We start from the raw sequence: 20,350 nt of genomic DNA on the forward strand, positions 1-20,350 counted from the left end.
TGAAAGGGCGTGCGGGGGAGTGGAACCGGACCAGGCAGGGGCCCTCGTCCTTATAGCTAACTTATAGCTGGACAAAGATACCACTGCTGCTAATCGCTCAGCTCTCTGTCTTCCTCTCACTGATGATCTAATCCTGCCTCTGTTTTCTATCTGGTGCAGCACGCCCCCAAAGTGAAAGTGATTGTGCTGTTGTTTGTTGTTTATTGGCTGTGTTTTCTCTTTGTGAGTCAGCTCCAGTGATGCAAATGAGCAGAGGCAGTGTTTACCTGGACTGGCCGTGCTTTCCCTGTGTGTGTGTGTGTGTGTGTGTGTGTGTGTGTGTGTGTGTGTGTGTGTGTGTGTGTGTGTGGTTTGTGCACGAATGTGAGTGTGTGCACATGGTGCCTGCACGACGTCTAGGCCTTTGATCATACTACATTGCATTGACAGATGCTCTCTGGTGCTTTCTGGTTGCTTATGAACGAAGCCACAGACAGGATCTGAATGCCAGTAATTATATCCCCTTGCTAGAACGATAACAATTGTGGCTTATACAACAAAGTGTGATGGCTTTTTTCTACCTGTCCCATTATTTTTAGGCATGAGAAATGACATCGAAATCCCCCGTCTGCTTCCTCCCTGTCTGGGGCTCTGTGTTTACAGCTGTTTGTGAGCCTGTATGTGTGAGAGGTGAGGGCCATGATAAAGGCTTACACCTTGTAATCATAGCTGGATGTGTGATCTCAGCGACCTGCCTGAGAACTGGCTCAGAGAATGGTGTGCTGTGTGCGTGCGTGCGTGCGTGCGTGCGTGCGTGAGTGCGTGCGTGTGTGTGACGGTGGGTGGTGCCTGAAGGAGCCACTATAAACACATTTGCAATAAGGACGTCAGTTAATCCAGAACATGATGGCAGCAAAGCTCTGACAGGAGCAGTTTTATCACGTGTTACACGTGAACATATGGGTTTGATAATGTGCAATGGGAATATCAATGTATGCCATGTATATTTGTCATTTTAGGTGATTTGTGATGGTTTAGATCCATTTTTTTTATTTTAGTTACTTTCTTTAGTTGTAATTTAGAAAATTTGGGATTATATTTAAAGTATCTAGTTGTATTGTTGAAAAGAAATTATTAATATCACAAAGTATATTTTATTCACCTTTGTCAGGAAAGGAAACAGAAACCTGATCACTTCAGACCACATCACCCACCACACGTCTTTGATTTAGTTCTGACGTGGTAGAATCTTTGGATGTGAACTAACCAACTAGTGTTTGTTGACCCTTTAACATTAAGTATTGATAAGAGAGATGCAAAATTTAATTCACTGACTGTCACAGAGGAAATAGCCCCTGAAATTTGGTGTGTGTGTGTGTGTGTGTGTGTGGAGGGACTAAGCCAGGTTGAATGAGAGAGTTGAGATGTTCAGAGAGTGAGATCCAAATTGAAAGATACATTATGAAGTTACTTTACTGAATAATAGCAGCTAGCAGCAACTAGCTGCTATTATTTCTCACATGACTTCACTGTTCTGTTTCCTCCTCGGCTCCCAATTGAATTAGTGTTGTTCCAGACTTTAATGGCTCGCAGCAGCTCCAGTCCAGTGTGCTCTGATTGAAGCAGCTATTTATTAGAGTTTTTAAGAATTTAAAAGTTTTACCACAAATCTCCCACACTGATTTTTTCAGAACTGATCCTCTTGGTTGGGTGATGGCATCGGGCTAATTAACTAATATTTCCTTACAGAGAGCCAAACACTCCAAAAGTGTCTCGACCAAGAATCCAAGTTCAACATCACAGACATATTTGCACTCTGTCACTAACACATGTGCATCAGAGCAGCTGTTCTCATTTACATCTGTATGATAGTAAATCATTTTTTGACAGCATGGATGTTTGGATATTTTAGAACTGAATAATGACCGGTATAAAGTATGTAAACGGCCGTAATAATGACGATTTGTTTAATCAGGGTCACAGTCTCTACTTGAAGGACATGAAAATTTCATATTAGAAAAAATGGGGCAGGGAAAGGTGAAGATATTGATCTGTAATCTGAGAGTGAACATCTTCACCCCCCCCCCTATAAATAGTGTCATCTTACAACTTTCCCAGTGAAACTACTTGATGTCTTTGTCATTATGTATCATAGCCGTGCCTCTCTGAATGGAATTTAAAAGAAAACATACTTAGAGCATCAGCACCGCAGAGTGTCTGTGTAAAATCTTAAGATTTGCATAAATACGTGACACATTTTTTCTTCCTCTCTGCCTGCTTTTCTCCTACTTGTTTTATATTGTTTCACACTATGTTCATGTGAGGGAAAATGGCTCCTGCTTGGGGAGTTAATGACATTCACGGCTTGTCTTTGCAGACTAAGTTGTGTGTGCATGGTTAAAACACTAATAGCTGTTTGTAGGTGTAACACAGAGGCTCTTTGAATTTCATTTCAAAGAATTTGCTGCCACAGGTAGAAGTCCTAAACCTTCCACAAATAACAATAATATTGTGTGTTGCAGTTTTGCGACAGGCTGAGCCTCTTCAACCTCCTCAGCGCTCACAGCAGCCCTGCGTTTAGAGCTCATACTTAACACTGAAGCACGATATTAGAAAGGGTTAGCAGTGAGGAAAAGACACACACACACACACACACACACACACATGCAAATCAGGCAATAGATCAGGGTCATCAAAACAAAGTAGCCTGGTCTTGAGTTGGACAAATACTACTACAAACTACTACTACTACAAATACTACGACGAATTTAGTAGAAATGACTTGCCTGACGCGGACAAAGATGTTTGAGATGCCAATCTGCTGGTCTGTGTGTGTGTGTGTGTGTGTGTGTGTGTGTGTGTGTGTGTGTGTGTGCGTGCGTGTGCGTGTGCGCATGTGCGTGTGTGTGTCTATGTCTCTATTGCCAGGTTTGTCCATGTCTATGTTGAGATGACTGCACTGTGGTGTCCTACTCATACACATGTAAAGACATAAAAGCCTTTTGCCACAGCACCAGGTGTAAGAACAGATCCATCTTACTTTGGTCCAACTGATGAAGACCATGTATTATTAATATAAATGTTTATATGATATTTTTTGATATAAATAATTTAGATCGCTCATTTAGAAGTGTCAAGTTTATGCTAGCCTCTACATCCACTTCCTATTTTGTGTGTGTGTGTGTTTGTGTGTGTGTGCGTGTGTGCGCGCACTGCAGGGTAGGAGGAGGACAAAGCAGTCCATCAGTCTCTGGACAGTATTCACGTCACATGACCTGAATCAGGTGTTTTTGTTTGTGTGCACTGATGACGTTATACATTATAAACTACCAACAGTGTTCGGTGGAGATTTTAGAGGCAATAGTTATTTTTGGCTTGAATGTTCAATTAGCCAACAAACAGAATATGATGCATTGAAGCTACAGTCTTAATGCAGAGTTTAAGTTATGAAGAAGATGGTTGCTGTCAGTTTGAGTTCTGCTTTTATTATAATCAAGAAGGGGCAGATGTCGTTATGGCTGTTTAATGTGTCACAAAATGAAACTAGTGTCTTCCTAACTTGAGGAAAAATTAAAATAGTTTAGAGCTAAAGTGACAGGTGTCGTGGGTTTTTTTCCTGATGACCTCATAGGAGAGGTCATGCTATTCTTAGAGGTGTATAGTTTGTCATTTTGTTCTGTCTTTTGCTGTTAAAACCCACTAACAGGTGTAAAGCAGAGAGCACCACAAGCTTTCTACATTTTTTCTGCCTGCCTTTTATTAACATGGTAATGCACTAGGGCAGTAATTGTTGCAGCCCCTCACTCACACGTCATGCACTCAAGAAATTAGAAACACATTCATGTGTAAGCACACGTGCACTCACTCATGCACACTCACAACTCTCCTTACTGTCTCTCTGGGATGTGCAAAAATAACTGAATGTTTGAAAAATTGGGTTAAAGGAAAAACTGGGTTGAAGAGTGGTCCATTTTTAAATCTGTCAGCTTGAACTGACATGTTGAAAAAGACTTTTAAAATACTACAGCCACGTCCAGATGATCAGAACTAATGTTGCACTGTGGGGAGTTTTCTCTCCCCCCTGCTTATTATGGCCCAGTGTGTGATTTGGTTAAAAAAAATTTTTTTTAATGTAAAATGAGCTTTTAAAAATTAAATGCAACTCCAACGTCATTTCATCCTTGACATTATTGCACTCATTTACATGGAATAAATAATGGCAGATCTTTAAATAACTGATAAATTATGAGTTAGTTAAAATGCATCAAACACACGGAAATGTGTGATGATCATTAATAACCTTAGACAATGGCAGCACAACATGGTGCAGCCATAGGGACACAATCTAAAGCTATGAGGCTTCATGTCTGTTGTCACCATGGAGAGAGAAAAAAAGAAAGTAATTGTGTTGTACCAGGACTCAAGCAATCCCATCAGCCATTGGGGCAGACATGTCAAAGTATAAAGACATGGCTGAAAACTGGACTGGTTGCAGCAAATGGAACAAGGCCGTACGATGAGCGGGGAATGGGTGGCCCAGAAGGGAAGCGGGGCAAACAGCTGATGTAGAGAGGCAAGCAGAGATGAACATTGACTTGTTTATTTTTTTACCTAGATTGGCAATGATAAAAGTGAGTGATCTTGATAAATACTTGCACAGCCAGTTTATCAGCAGCTGTCTGGCTTGGGGTTGCCGGCAGCAGCATCCAAGCCTGATAACCTCTGAGGCCTGAGGCAGGATGTTGGGGGGGGTTGGGGGGGGGTGGGGGGGGGTGGGGGGTGGAGGAGGGGGTGGAGGATGGTGCAGCTGCTGGGTCTTGGCCAGTGTATAACCCTAAACCTGCCTGATATTTTGCATGTCCACAAGTAGTCAAACAATGAGAAGTAGTAAAATGAAAACGGACCTCATTTCACAGCAAGAAATGAAATAGTTGGATGGATGACACAACTCTATTTTTATATTGTTAACAACAGGGCAGAAACCTCAACTTGAAGGTGGAGCCCGAGGAAAGAGCAGAGTTTATTTTCTACGCTCTTACCATTTCTGCGTCACGTTGTCAGACCTGGACTCTGTTAGCCTCAGGTGTGCTTCATTAGCTCTGCTTTGACTTCATCATTACTTATCATGCTAACGCTGCATGTCAGCTCCTGGACGTTAGCATGCATTTGGCTAACAGTTAGCATGTAACATGATATTACTCTATCAGCGTATAAGCATGCTAACATTAGTGTATTAACATGCGTGAAGTTCAGCATATTAGCAATAGGATGTTAGCATGTGACAAGTGGAAAAAATCATATTGTAAATATTTTGGCATAAAGTACAATTGTGATATTTTAAATGATTTCACTTGGAAGGTTTTTCATTTTATTTTCAGAGAAAAAATGATGATGATGTGATTTTAGTTTTTTCTTGTACCAAACAAACATGCTCCTTTACATCTGTAGAATATGATCTGTAGGTCGAGGCGTCTCCGTAGAAACACAACACTTCATTTATGGTCTGTTGTTGTGACACGTTTTACCTTCATCCAAAAAATTGCATCTCCTGTGATTTGGATATTACACTTGGTCAAATTGAGATTTCTATAATATTTTAATTCATTGTTCAGCCCCACTATCAACATTAGGATTAGCATTAGCATTTCCTGACAGCAGACATTTTCCACTTCAGTCTGCATTTTGGCTCACTTCTCACGCGTAGGCTACAACTACATATATATTATATACGGACTGTGATTTAAGGACTAAGTCCACTGTTATATCACCCAATGAGCAGGTAATGTGTGTGATATTCCCAGAGCAGAGACGCCCCGCTGTAATCTGTATTACTGTGGATCTGCGTTCTGTCCACTATCATGTTCTGGATCAGACTCACGCTCCAACGTGTTCAGGTGGATCTGAGAAGTTTCCAATCAGTTTTGTTCCTTAGTTTTACAGTTTGCTGTCAGAACCTCCACAGGAGGATGAGACGGTGCTAACAAGCCTTCGACAGGCTTCCAGATGTTCAACCAATCACGAGAAAGTGAGCTTTTAAGGAGGCCTATTAAGGTGGCCCGAGCTAATATTGCCTGTTTGAGTCAGAAGCTCAACTGAGAGGCTGCATAACAGGCAGTTTGAGAAAATAAGGACTTTTTTTTTTTCCCTGTGAATCATGCAAAGCTTCTCTAGTGGAGTCCCAGAATAAAAATATAGAGCTGGAAATGATCATAATAGGTCCGCTTTAAGTATTTGGTTGAGTCTTCAGAGCCACACAGCGTGTCAAATTATATTTGTAAGGCTCAAAACTGAAACGTATAGTTAACACCTTTCAGTTATTTCTAGTGTGTATTCTGTGCTATGTCTATGTATTGTATGTAATGACTCTTGCAGCTATATTTGTTGTCTGAGATGGCCAAGCCTATGATGCATACGTGTATGTCATAGGTAATTACTGCACAACCTGCGTTTGAATGTTTCATCATGAACCTGATGACACGCTGCGTGAAATGCGCTGCTCTTGTAATAAAACATCCTCCATTATATTTGGTCTGTAAGCCAAACTCTTAGATGTTTCTCATGTAGTTACCAGCGGCTCAGCCCTGGAGGACACGCTGTGCACACAGCTCCTTTCTCTTTTGCACTTTAAATTGGAGGTATGAGGGAGGATAGATGTAGACCTCTCAAATCTATTACAGTTTTTATTTTATTTATTAAAGCACCTTTGGATGAATGTCATTCTATTTTCTTTCTGTGTTTTGACAAACATTGGCTTAATTGAATTTTGTAGTAAAACAATATAATATAATAAAAACATGAAATCACAGAAGCCAAAAACAAACTGTAATAAGAGAGGGCCCATGTGTGGGAGGCTGTGTACATATGTGCAGGCTACGTGCCTGTGAGACTGTGTGCACCTGGAAAGCACTTGACAGATGGTTACTTCAGTTCGAGCTGAATGTTGCTTTTTTTTCAGTGTTAAGCTTCTTTCATAGATGGAAAGTGTTAGGGTCAGCATTTTGATCAAGGTAGACTCTTTCAGCCTTGTTGATGATTTGCTCTGCATCTCCACAGCATGTCCCTCCTGCTCCCTTCACCTCTTTGTTAAAATGTGGTGAGATCAGAGCTGGGACTTTGTTTGTTTGCAGAGCGGTGCGTCTTTAATCATTACATCCCACATCATATCAGTAAATTCTTTATAGGAGACAGGTAAAGATTACGTATGGAGAACTTGGCAGAGAGAAAAACAAAGCAATCACATCATTAGGTAGACCATTACTTTATACTATCATTGTACTAGTGAAGAGCTTTAGTCATTCAGTCTTAACAATAACTAGACAAGAAAAACACTGTGGATCCTGAAAAAGGCTGAGTCAAACAGTTTGAGTCAGACCAAAACAATAACAGTAACAACACAGATGCCAGCCAGACATGAAGCTTCAGTAATACTGTACATACGTATATACTGTATATATATATATATATATATATATATATATATATGCTGTATATTTATACTGTGTATTACTGTATATCCCCTCCCAGGTTTTGACCTTCCTATTTCTACGTCTAAATGAAACAGACCCTTCAGCTCTGTTTAATTAGGTGTAGTGAGTTAAATGTTGGTGCATATAAACCATTTGATAAGTTCGCTGGTTAATTTGTAATCAGTTCAACCTTGTATGCAAAAAGACATCGTCCCACACAGATGTGACACTGGTGTTGGATTGTGACTGTAGTCCTCTGAGAAATTGTCCTTCTAATTTTAGCATGTACTCTCTGCAGCAGATGTTCATGCTCTTTTTGATGCTGTGGGTAATAATCCTTAATATTATTGCTGTTTGAAACTAAATGAGGCTTTAATGCACTCTGATTCCATCTTACAGCACTCATTAATTGTCCTTTCAAAGTCCATAAATTATTTTTGTTGTTTTTTTTTTTAAGTTTAGCACGATAACCAGAAACTTTTACAGATGTTGTGGATGTTTTTAATCCACTGACAGTCTTTGATTTGAAACAGAACGACACCTTCAGCATTTGTGACCCCGCTTGTTGCTGTAATACTATAACACTAAAATGTTTTTGAAACTTCATTGTGTGAATCTCTTTATTCCTGTTTAGCGACTATGTGTATTCAATCCTTTATGTCCTCGCCACAGGTGCACACAGGTGCTACTCACTCTGTGTTTGAAGCCTCATTAAAGGTGTTGTGCAACGCATCTGAAGCCTAGTCACTAATCTTCTCCTCCCGCTCTTTTCTTTCCAGATGGTCACAAGAACAAAGAAAATATTTGTGGGTGGCTTGTCAGCCAATACAGTAGTGGAAGATGTGAAGCAGTATTTTGAACAGTTTGGGAAGGTAAGACTGTTTTTCTTTTTTTGTGTCGTCACAATAACCAGAATTTCTCTTTGATTCCACTGTATGCTGATTTCAACAAATGAAATTCTTATTGTCATTGAGAAGATGCAAAAGATGTTAATTTGATCATTTGATTAATTAAAGCGTCAGTGTACAGCGCCCCCTGTCACTGCAGCTGTGTCACTGCTGTTTCACCCACATGACCAGCACTCCAGCAGCAGCCTTTACAAATCTGAACCTTAAAAGAAGCCAACAGCTGCAGTTTGGCTCTTTTCCTGACAGCAAGACAAATACATTTGTATTGCGACAAGCAGTGGCTTCACACAGCCCACCATGCATGGTCAACAACATGCATTTTGCTTACAGAGCAAACAAACAATGACAACTGGCTATGACCAAATCCCTCTGAAACTAAAACCCCCAAAACCAACAAATGATTTTTGCTGGTTAGACATTAAAATCAGATGTAACTTGGTGTCGGAATCAAAGTTAGAGTTCAGATGTTGTGACATTATTCTAATGTGTTCTGAAAGAAAACACGCCCATCTCATTCATATTCAGCTGTTTGTTCCTGCTGCAGCAGCTTCTGCCTGCTGTTGTCATGACCAACACACCCAGATGACTGAGGCAAACATGCACATCCTGTACAACAACATGCATACCCCCCACACACAGACACAGACACACACACACATACACACACACACACACACACGCACACGCACACGCACACACACACACACAAACAGGTTTTGATACAGTGGCAGCATTTCACAGATAATTTCCCCATACTGAGCGCAGATCCATTTCCCTCATGTCATATTCCACATCAGTCAAGGTCACCTTCAGCTGATACAGTTCCTGTAACATCAGCACTTGACCTTGAGTTTAAACAATTTCACTGAGGATGGATTTTTCATCGGCACATAATGTTCCATGTCCTGAAGGAGACAAAAGAGCTGTTAGAAATGAACAGAAACAGTTTTTTGTTTAGAGACAATATGCAACAAGCTCTCTTTTATAAAGTCTTGTGTTATTTTCTTGACAAGCCCACAAGGTGAAGGACTTTGTTTTGCTCTTTTTCTGTGGAAGAGGCATTGAAGACCTCACCATGTCCTGGTCTGCCATTCCAAATAAAGATGCCTTATTTGCACAATAGAACGCAGCAAGCAAATATTTAGCACGACTTTGCAATCAGTTGATCTGAGAAAGGGCTCGAAATGATTTTCGACTTGATTGAATGACATAATTGACTTGATTATACAAAGTTTTTTTCCTCCTTGAGGAATCCTCAAATGCTTAGGAGGAAACAAACAAATCAGACTGATTGAGCAAGATCTTGTGCATGTTTCTGTGTGTGCTTTTATAGCCTACTTGTGCATGCTTGGATGTGTCTGCCGTACTGCTCTCGCCATGCGTGAGTGTGTCAGCGATTAAGTGTATTTATGTGGGTGCATGATTAGGTGTGTGTGTGTGTGTGTGTGTGTGTGTGTGTGTGTGTGTGTGTGTGTGTGTGTGTGTGTGTGTATGAGCAGGTTCGAGTGTCTTCAGTAAAATCAGAAATCAGAGTAGATATTGTGGCGTACGGCAGACAACATACAGAGCAAAAAAAAAAAAGGTATCATTGTGTCTCTGTTTCATGTGTGTCCTTCCTTTCTGCTTTACACATTCCAGGGTTTATTAAATAACCTGCCTGTCAGGGCAACCTACCATTATCACCACACACACACACCACTCTGAGGACTTATCCACAGAAGGCAAAACCAATTAATTCAGTTTCCCCTCCATAGAATCTTGTTGGCAGCATGTGTGTCAGTCATCGGTCTGTCTTTCTGTCTGTCTGTCTCTGTGCTTGTGAAGGGGGACATTAACCAGCATGGCTAGTCATGTATATTTCTGAGAAGTAGTGTTGTAAAGCACTTATCAATCATCAAGCAGCTACAGCTTAAAGCTCCAGAAAAAAATTCAAACCATTTCACTGATATTATTTAGCAAGTAGTCTATATGTGTGTGTGTGTGTGTGTGTGTGTGTGTGTGTGTGTGTGTGTGTGTGTGTGTGTGTGTGTGTGTGTGTGTGTGTGTGTGTGTGGTGTGTGTGTGTGTGTGTGTGTGTGTGTGTGTGTGTGTGTGTGTGTGTGTGTGTGTGTGCAGCAGCATAGGCCAATTAGCAGGATGTGGTCTGCAGAGATGGCGATGGTTTGGAGGCAGTGGAGGGGAAACAGCTGGTGTGGCCACAATTGGGTCACAGGTTCTGTCTGTAACCTCCACACCTCCCCGTCCTCCCACCTCAGCCCCTCCCCTCTGTCTCCATTCTGTCAGGGGGAGAGGTGGCATTTGTTATGGGGAGAGGCTGACAGCTCTCATGCACATCAGTCTCTCTGCCACTCTCCCAGCCGTCACCATTAGGAAAGAGCACATGCCCGAGCTTGGCACAACTTCAGAGGAGCTGCTCCACAGTCATAGCCACTTTTTGTCGCCTACAGTACACGCTTAAGGTGTGCATTTGAAGTGATTGTGACAGTCATTTGAATAGAACTGAAGTGTGGTTGTGTTTGACTGATTCTAATGTACCTCAGATGGATCCCATTACCTGGCTAATAGTAGCCACATCCCGCCTTCCTTTTTTTCCTTCTCAGGCAGCACACTGCACCTAAGCCCTGCAAGCCAGATGAGACAATCTTATCAGCACTGCCTGGCCTCCCTTTATATTCAAGGACTCTTCACTGGAGGCTGCTGCTATTTCTGTCTTGCAATAAAGTCAAATTAATCAGGGCGCTGTTTGTGCTATTATGTGCTATTGTGCAGACTTATAAATTGTAAGAAAAGACAATGTTAGCCTATAGAGATAACATTTTTGTTTTTTCTTCATATGCAGGCCTCACTAGTTTTACATGTTGTTGCTATTTTTATCTGATAATGATGTTAGGTTTGCAATATGTGCAGCCATTTATAAGCATTTTAATGCATTTAATGCCTTTTCCTTTGTGGTTTGCACAACAAGCAGAAACACAGCCCAAAGAGCAGAGGTTATTTTACTATGCATAAAGTCTGAAACTAATCATCATTGATTAATCTGGTGATTATTATTTCATCGATTTATCATTTTGTCTATAAAGTGACAGTAAATAGTGAAAAATGCTGATTATAATTTTCCACAGATGAAGGTAAAGTCTGTAAGTGTCTCGTGTGTCTGACCAACAGTCCACAGATATTCAGTTTCCTCATATTTGAGAACCTAGAAAAGACAAATATTTCATATTTCTGCTAAAAAAAATACTAAAATGATTGTTCAGTAATCAAAATATTTTTTTGCCGATTGACTTATCAATTAATTGATTAATTGTTGCAGTGATATTGTATATACGCAGAATTCAGTGTCTTGTAAAATGTTATGAAGGTCTACAAACCTGTTCAGTTCAGTACAGAGACTTTACAGACATTGTTTATTTCTGTCTCTCTTTTTGGTAAAACACCCTCTTATTTTCCAGTAAATCAAACACCTTTTTACAAAACACCTACAACCCTAAAATGTCCCACTGAGGCCAGGACTTGATTAAAGATGGAGTAGGTGTGATGACACCTTTCTAAAGCCCTGCCCAGGCATGAGAGGAACTCTCCCCCCACAATTAAAGGCATCATTAGCTGGGGTGGCTAATGCTTCCTCATTGGTTTATTGTAATCAGCTTTGACTGCATCTCATAGTGCCCTTGTTTGTCAAAGCTGAACCATCTCCGGCTGGCTGACTCTGGTTCTGCTCTCCTGTCGCTACTGTGCAAGCTTGAAGCTGACTTTTAGTTTTCATTTCTGCTGCTAGCTTCCATGTCGCTGGGTTGCCACAATCGTCCCTTTATGTCCAGGCTGTCCTGGTTCTCATGCTCCACTGGTCTAGAGCCAGATTCTGGAGGAGGAGCTGGATGGGAGGAGGAGGTGGAGCTTAACCAGTTCACTGTCACTGGGCTCAGGAGGGATAAAGGTAGACTCACAAAGGTCACTTTGTCACTCTTATAGTGAAAAAAAATGTCTGTCGTAGGATGTGAGTGAGTGAGTGATGACACCTGTTGGAGGACACTGGAAAGATGAGTGAGCTGCAGCTGTTTCACCTCTGGCCAGGGAAGCGTCTGCATTCTTCTCTCATACTTTGACTGAGAGAAAGCAGATGAGGGGAAGAAGAGAAATTATAAAAGCGTCAGAAAAAGATTCCTTTGTTATTGCAGGAAATTTGTTCTGGGGCTTTGATAATCTAATACCACAGCTGACATTTTGCATGCCCTTAGATTTTGTAAATGGCAGAAAAATAACTGTGTGACCATCTTTAAAGACTGTATGAATTCATTTTGCACACTTGCTGAAGTACATAGTTTCTTAACAGCACTTGAGGTTTACTGGTATTCCAGTTAATAAAAAGCGACGCTGGTGACAATGAACAAAGTCAGTGGCATATACTGCTGTAAAGTATATTTTCTCTTGAAGATAAGTTAGCAGAACAAACTGTCTAGTTAAGTATCTGTGAAATAATGTAGTGTGCTTCTCACAGTTAGGCCTTTTACACGATTCTAATGTTGTAAAGTTGCATCGTCTCATTAGAAACTCAAGCTTCTTTCAGTATCAATCTTTAAAAAGTGCAACTGAACAAACTATGTGACATTTATATCATTGTCCTCGTGTTTGATCTGATTACAGAATATAACTTTACCTTGGCTGACACAGTTAAGCTTTACAACATACGCAGGATTTAACTGTAGTCTGTGAAGCTTGACATTAGATGCGCTGTGGACTTGTATTAAAAGCGATGGGAGGTCTGAGGAAATCAAAAGTCATATAGACTTTGTGACGAGCTCTTTGGCTGAAATAGCGAATTATTACTGCAGAAAAAATAAACTTGATATGAGCGAAAAGAACCTAATCAAAAGGCTATAGTCCTTCATTCCACTCCTTCCGCTGGTGCAGGTGCACATTTGCATGCCATTTACATGGTAGCTCACAGTGACCACTACTACTCCAATGTCTGCGTGTCCATCATCTGCTGACATTCTGTGATTGTTTCCTCTCTGCTGCGACTTAGCCAATCAGTTGAGGATATAGTCTGGTTCCAGTGATTATAAGGAGTGATCAGAGCAGCACTGATGGAGCATGTGCCTCACAGTGGAGATTTAGCCAGAGGCTTCAATCTCATTGCAGTCACTTGTAGTTAGTGACTGAGACCAGCAGCGAGAAGGGCAGAGCAATATAAATGAATTGGCTATGAATGTGGATACGGCTGTGGTGCTGCAGGGACACACAGAGGGAAAGGGCCAGTTAGACAAACTATTTCATATCCCCCTTGACCTTTATTTGCCCAGTGGCCCAGCAACGTATCCAATAGAGTACCTTTTAAATGGCCGCTGAAGAATTGAGCTATGGTATTCACATCATTTTTGTGCGCGTGTCTCTTTGTATGAGAGAGCAAATACGCATGTTTACTGCAGGTTACTGAATTTTTACTTAAAGGATTAGACCTTTAACAAAAAATCCAATTGATCTTTGACTATTGCTGATCCTTAGAAATACTTACCGACGCTCACCTCCAACGACTGGGTGCTATGCAGTGGAGGCGGCTCACAAAGAGATCCGTGGATCAGGGGAGATTGACACCTTTCTGTAGGTCTGTAGTCTCATCTCCCAGCTGTCCTCCTGAAATGGCTCCCTCGCGATAAGCCGGGATTGGCTTGATTGTGTTATCGGCAACTGATCGGGTCATTGAATGATGGAATTTTGAGCCCCTGTTCTGCTTAAAGAATGAAATGTTTAAAGAAGATTGACTGTGATTGGATCAGATCCAGCACCTGCTCAAAGGGGTCAATCAGGTGAAGGCAGGAGGCGGCAATCTCTGCTGTGCTATTGTAACATGAATAAAGGGGGGAATTAATGTGTGTGTTGAGGTGTGGTGTTGGTGGATGGATGGTAGTGGGGGGGGAGTTGAGATGCCATTCAGCAGGGAGGCAGTTGAAAAATGTCATCAGAGGAAGTGTCACGAGTAATTTGCAGCAGTCTCACCATCAGACTGGTTTGGAGGTGGACGCCTCATGTGTCCACCTCCACGTCTCCACCTCAGCCTCACACACTGCAGCTTCCTCCTGAGGGAATTCTACACTTCCAAGATTCAAAGAATATTCGATTTTCCAGATGGAATATGTATTGATACATGCTGCATGTGCTGATGAATACAGGGATTAAAGGGCAGGACCCTGGGAGAACATTACGTTTTTTTCAGAATCAATATTTTAGCATGTTGTGGTGCAAACCAAGTGTTAAATAGTTGTGTAGGGTTTTGACTCAAATTATGTTGCTAGTTCTGAAGTTGTGTGAGAGAAAATAAATAAAAAGCCTTTTCCAGCTTTATGCACATCAGCATATTCTGATCTGTCTGTTTTGTGAGGCCCGGTTCACATCAGCTGATGTTTCTAGTGAATACTCGAGGTAGCTGCAATCTGATTGGACTGTTTGATAACTCCTGACTCCAGTTAGCTTTTGTTAATCCCCTTGGACGATACTCTTTCCAACCGACACTGTGAATGTGTGAAGGAGGTTTCCAGGACGATGATTTGTGTATTTTCAGTTATTTTGTCTCAGTTATAAACGGATGGATTCAGATGGTGATTTCCTCAATGTGTGTTTTAAGATGAGCAGAGACGAGCATATTTGAGTTGAGGTCCACAGAATCCAGTGCCGGCCTCTGAGTGACAGACCTTGTGTCTTTGCATGCCACAGGCAAATGAGAAACAAGATGGCCGTGTCAAATTTCAGCTCTCATCTGATAGGCTTTTAAAGAGGATGCAAAACTGCTTTTCAACCCAAATAACCCATTTCATCCTCATCAGACATTTTCCTTAACAGAGGGTTGTCAGCGGTCCTCGTCCCCTGACTGTCAAGCTCCAGGAAACCAGTGATCATGAAACATGACTCAGCACACACCTGGAGAACAGGCAGTTGCTACAGTACGGCTCAAATGATGACGATGCACAACATGAGTGCACACACAGCTTTAAAGATCTGGAGACATTTGTTAAAGGTATTCTGTGTGGATTTATCCCAAATGCCTAAACAGCAAGATGGCCACAATAGAAAGGCTTGAGTTTTAGCTGCAGCTCTGATGCTTTAGTCACATTGTGGAGGTATACAGTGAACGGAAAAGAAAAAGCATTTAATGTGTCAGTAGATGGAACATTGTGACAATCTAACTTTCAAAATAAATCCATACACTTATCTAGAAAAAAATAACATGAGCTTTTCTCCTAACTGCCAATTTACAGTCTGGATAAGGAAGGAAAAGATGTATGGCTGAATGTAATTGTCAGAATTAGTTGCTTTTGTTGTCTCCATGCAGCAGCATTCACATTTAATAATATCCTCTTGATATTCCTGCCTTTTGTGAAGTGAAACACTGAAACCAGTCACATTAAAAGAAATCACAATGCACACTTGGCTGCGAGTGTTTATGATTGACTGTTCACAGCACTCTGTGTCTTTTTTTCATATAGCACAATGTGACTGTAGTATAGGTGTTGAAAAATGACTTGTGTAACCCGCTGTCTGTGCTTCTTCAGCCACCTACTGCAGTGTGACCAGGTCCACAGGCAGCTCCAGCTCATGCCATGAGTGCCTCCCACGCATCGCATAGCCTTCTTGAAATCACCGGGTAAATGTTCTTACATGGAAATGTACACAATGTTCTGCAGTTTGACGTGAAGGGCTAATGAAGTCTCAAAGGTTTCACTTATCTGGAACGCTTGCTGCTTACTTCTGCGTGTCTGTGTGTGTCTGGATATCCGCAGGTCTGTTAAAATGTTAGATGATCTAGATATTTAAGGCCTATAGTCATCCACTATCTTAAATACACTTGTTAGAAATTGCTTGTTAGGTTTCATTTCGATACAGCTGTAAAATCCAACATTGGTAGTGACAGACTCATTACATCCAGTAATATTTAGTTGGAGCAGAGTAAGTAGGCCAAACAAAATGGGGTAATTGCAACAAAAAACGTTGTTTCAGCAAAAATATGTGAAGGCAGAGCTTCCAGCTCAGTCTCTATGCTGTTCTAGTGTCTCATGTCTTGTAGACACATTGTTGACTGTGTTTTATTCTTTATTCTTATCAGGTTTTTTTTTTTTTTTCAAAGACGTTTGCTCATTTTGTCAGCGCTTATTTCTTTACTGTTGCTGAAACAGGAGGAGTCGACTGTTTGTGCTGAGCAGCAGCTTTTACATTTATATACAACAAAACTGCAACAGTTAATATGTTTTAGGAAATGTCATTGCTGGCTGGATCATGTTCAGAGGATGTTATTTTTGAATGAATGAAGCGTCACAGCAGAGTCACCAGCTGGCGGTGGAGGTGTATTAAGGCTTCACATCCACAGGCCCGTCTGTGGCAGCAGAAGCTCTTTGGTCAAGATCAGGGAACGAGAAGAAGAGAAGAAACAAGATCTTTCCCTAACCTTGACTACGTGCTGTGAGGGCCTATAAAATACGTAGTGATGTAATGTGAATGTCAACATATTTGTGTAGAAAGCACAAGCACACTGTAGCGAAGAACATTTACTCAGATGTAAATTTTTACAGTTAAAAAAGTATATTTTGGGGCTTTTTTGTGCCTTTATTGTACAGGATAGTACAGAGAGACAGGAAATGGGAAGGCAGAGAGAGGGGAAATGACATGCAGTAAAGGGCCGTCTGATGCGGGATTCGAACCGGGGCCTGCTGCAGCGAAGACTGTAGCCTCTACATATGGGGCGCCTGCTCAAGACACTACGCCACTCGACGCCCCCTCAGATGTAAATTGACCACTGATTATGTTCCTCACATTATTGGTTACAGTTTAAAGTGAGTCCACTTTTCCACCCATTTGAATGTGTGTTTAATGAAAGTCCTAGTTTGATTCTCAGGAGCTGGAAACAACCGAAGACACAGAAGCTGGTTTAAACATCGTTCAAGGCAATTTAAGATTTATATATAAGTCAAACTTACACTTTGGTTGAAATGATTTTCTTTTTAAAAACAAGTTGCTTTTGGACTTAAAAGATGGAGAGACCTGCAGGAGAGACTCACATGATGCAAATGTCAAACCAAAATCAAATCATTATGATGAACTTCTGTGGCACAAGTGGTGAATCTGTGGACTTGCAAAGCTGGATGTAATCTCAACATGTGTCAGGCTGGGTAGGATTTAAATTTTAACTACAGCAACCACTTCTGGTTCAGCTGCATCAGACAGCTGATGTTTACCTGCAGTTTCTTGTATCAAGCAAAATATTCTTCAAATTAATGCATCAGTATCAGGACCAACATCAAACAACCAGACACAGTGTGTACAGGAAATATGTTGAGCTGACGCTTTAACAGTCCTGATCGTTAACAGTTCAAACCTTTAACAGCCAGCTGTGAATGAATGTCTGTTTATTTCTAAAGCCTGTGGTGATGGTTGAAGTATTAAATAAAAAGCATAACTCTGATATTAACAGAAGCTATGTTTCACCTGAGTCAGCATCTTCCAGGCTTGTTTTCATGGAATGACCTAGTGCAAAAAAAAAGATGTTTGACAGTGTAATGACGAGGTTTATGTTGCTTGTCTTTTACATTTAATCAAATAATCTGTGCTCATCTCCTCACACCATCAACACAGACTTATTCTTCAGGCTTCTGTGTTTGACACACCTGCGTCTGTCCCAAACCGCTCACCTGCAGCCACAGGTAAACTTCACTGGTGGAAACACCATGGAATAATGAGGATAGTGATAACAATAATACTACTTTTGTTTAACATTAGTAACCTGTGTTAAACCTCAAATCCCTAATAAAAGCAATGTATATGAAAGTAAGAAATCCACAGCGTGCCGGCTTTTTAACATTTCTGTCACATCCTGTATCAGATGGGTTGAAACAGTAGTGGAAGGTGGAGTGGTGGAACAGTCAATGTGTTCTTTGCTCTGCTGACCTCTGTGTTGGAGATATTGTGATTTCTAGGCCGTCTTGTGTTTGTGTCTTTTCTAAACAGCACACTCACTCCTTAGAAAGGAATAATGTAGTGAGCTGGCGGACGTGCAGAGGAGGCTAGAGAGTTACAACAGATCCCTATCTCAGCTGCCATGCCATGAATAATCTTTAGCTTATTTTCTGAAGTGGTATCTCAGGGTTCTGGTCGAATTGTCTAAAAGCTAAATAAGTCTGCTTGATTGAACTAATGGCACAGAGCCAAGATGTGGCACCAAGTCTTGTCTCTCAGCCTAATCTTTTGGTCATGGACACATTGACCAGGCACACACACACACATGCACACACATACACACGCACACACACACACACACACACACACACACACATACACACACACACACACACACGTACACACATACACATACACACACACACACACACACACACATACACATACACACATACACACACACACACACACACACACACACACACACACACACACACACACACACACACACACACACACACACACACACACACACACATACACACACACACACACACACACACACACACACACACACACACACACACACACATACACATACACACACACACACACACACACACATACATACACATACACACATACACACACACACACACACACACACACACACACACACACACACACATACACATACACATACACACATACATACATACATACATACGCACATGCACCAAAGCTCCCTCCCAAGCCACTTCCTGATCAGCAAACTTTGAACCCAACATGCGGCCCATAAGTCATATCCACATGTAATTAGGTTTGATGATTAGTTGAGCAGAAGCATGGATTTTATCCTTCTCTCCATCTTGGCTCCTGGAGGGTTGCCTCAACCTGTTTTTGATAAGCCCACTGCCAGCCCAGCATCAGCCTCTCCAGCTGAACACACGTTGTTAAAGCCACCAAGGAGCAGTCATACATTTGAAAGATGAATTACCCACTAAAATAAAATAATGTAGGTGTGTGTCAGTACAAGACTGAAGATACATTTCAGATGTGATTGAAAAAGTGACCTCTCCATACGTATCACTTCAGCTTATTTCTCCCTCTAGTGGTTCAGGTCAAGGCAGCTGTTTGGGATGTGTTGTGTTATAGACAGCAATATGTTAATGTGCCCTCTCACTGACAGTTGGACAACTGTCCCAGCATAAATTGTATTTCATTAAATTCATTGAGTTGGCGTGACCAAATTAGTGTCGCTTAACATTTTCTGTGAGCTTGTCTGTGGTTTCCTCTTTTTTCAGCTTCTTTTTTCATCCAGTGGCAGAACAAAGAAAATACAGTTGTTTTACTTGGAAGCACATCTTAGTAAAGTAAACCATGCATAGTCTTAGTGTGTGTGTTAGTAGCTGGTACTGTGTGTGTGTGTGTGTGTGTGTGTGTGTGTGTGTGTGTGTTGTGGGGTGGGGGGTTGGGGGGTTACATATGAAACAGCTTTGACTTTGATTTGATTAGAATTTTATTTGAATGTGATACGAGGTTTACACAGAACGGACAGGCGGTATCATGCTCAAGTGACGGGTTGATTGCATTAAATCATCTGCCAGCGAGTCTTTCAGCTGCCGACTCACTGAATGAAACCATGAAAAGTTTGTTTCACTGAATCAAGAAATAGGAGCTGCTTGTTTTCTTTGTCTTTACAGCTGTATTTTTAATTAAACCTGCCCTCAATATTTCTGTTTGGTGACTATATATGCTAAATATGAATATAATATATTTAATCTTAGAAGAAATGAAAAAAAATCTACATGAAACTCTCTGTGCCTGCTTTGTTTGTGTCGTTGTGAGCAGAGCAGACAATGTCCTTTAAGTTGGCACAGGGATACATTGAAGCATTGTGTGTGTGCATGCATCTGATTTGATATGTTGTTTCTAGACAAAACAGACTCAGGAAGTCGTTGTCATTTTGACCATCTGCTGGTGCCGTGTCTACTTTGGCTCAAACCTTGTTTAATGTGGAAATGGTATGTGAACAGAAATGACATGCTGAAAACC

General features: G+C 41.2%; 1 protein-coding gene across 12 annotated transcripts in view; it reads left to right on the forward strand.

The window, feature by feature from the left end:
* The window catches only part of LOC130182102 (RNA-binding protein Musashi homolog 2), a 223,844-nt gene that overhangs the window by 60,112 nt on the left and 143,382 nt on the right, over positions 1–20,350 (forward strand). For all 12 annotated transcript variants that reach the window (XM_056396698.1, XM_056396699.1, XM_056396697.1 and 9 more), the window contains one exon: positions 8,225–8,317. In XM_056396698.1, coding sequence (XP_056252673.1) covers positions 8,225–8,317 — 93 coding nt within the window. The remainder of the gene's footprint in view (positions 1–8,224; positions 8,318–20,350) is intronic.

The sequence above is a fragment of the Seriola aureovittata genome, chromosome 15 (assembly GCF_021018895.1).
Source record: "Seriola aureovittata isolate HTS-2021-v1 ecotype China chromosome 15, ASM2101889v1, whole genome shotgun sequence".
NCBI lineage: Eukaryota > Metazoa > Chordata > Actinopteri > Carangiformes > Carangidae > Seriola > Seriola aureovittata.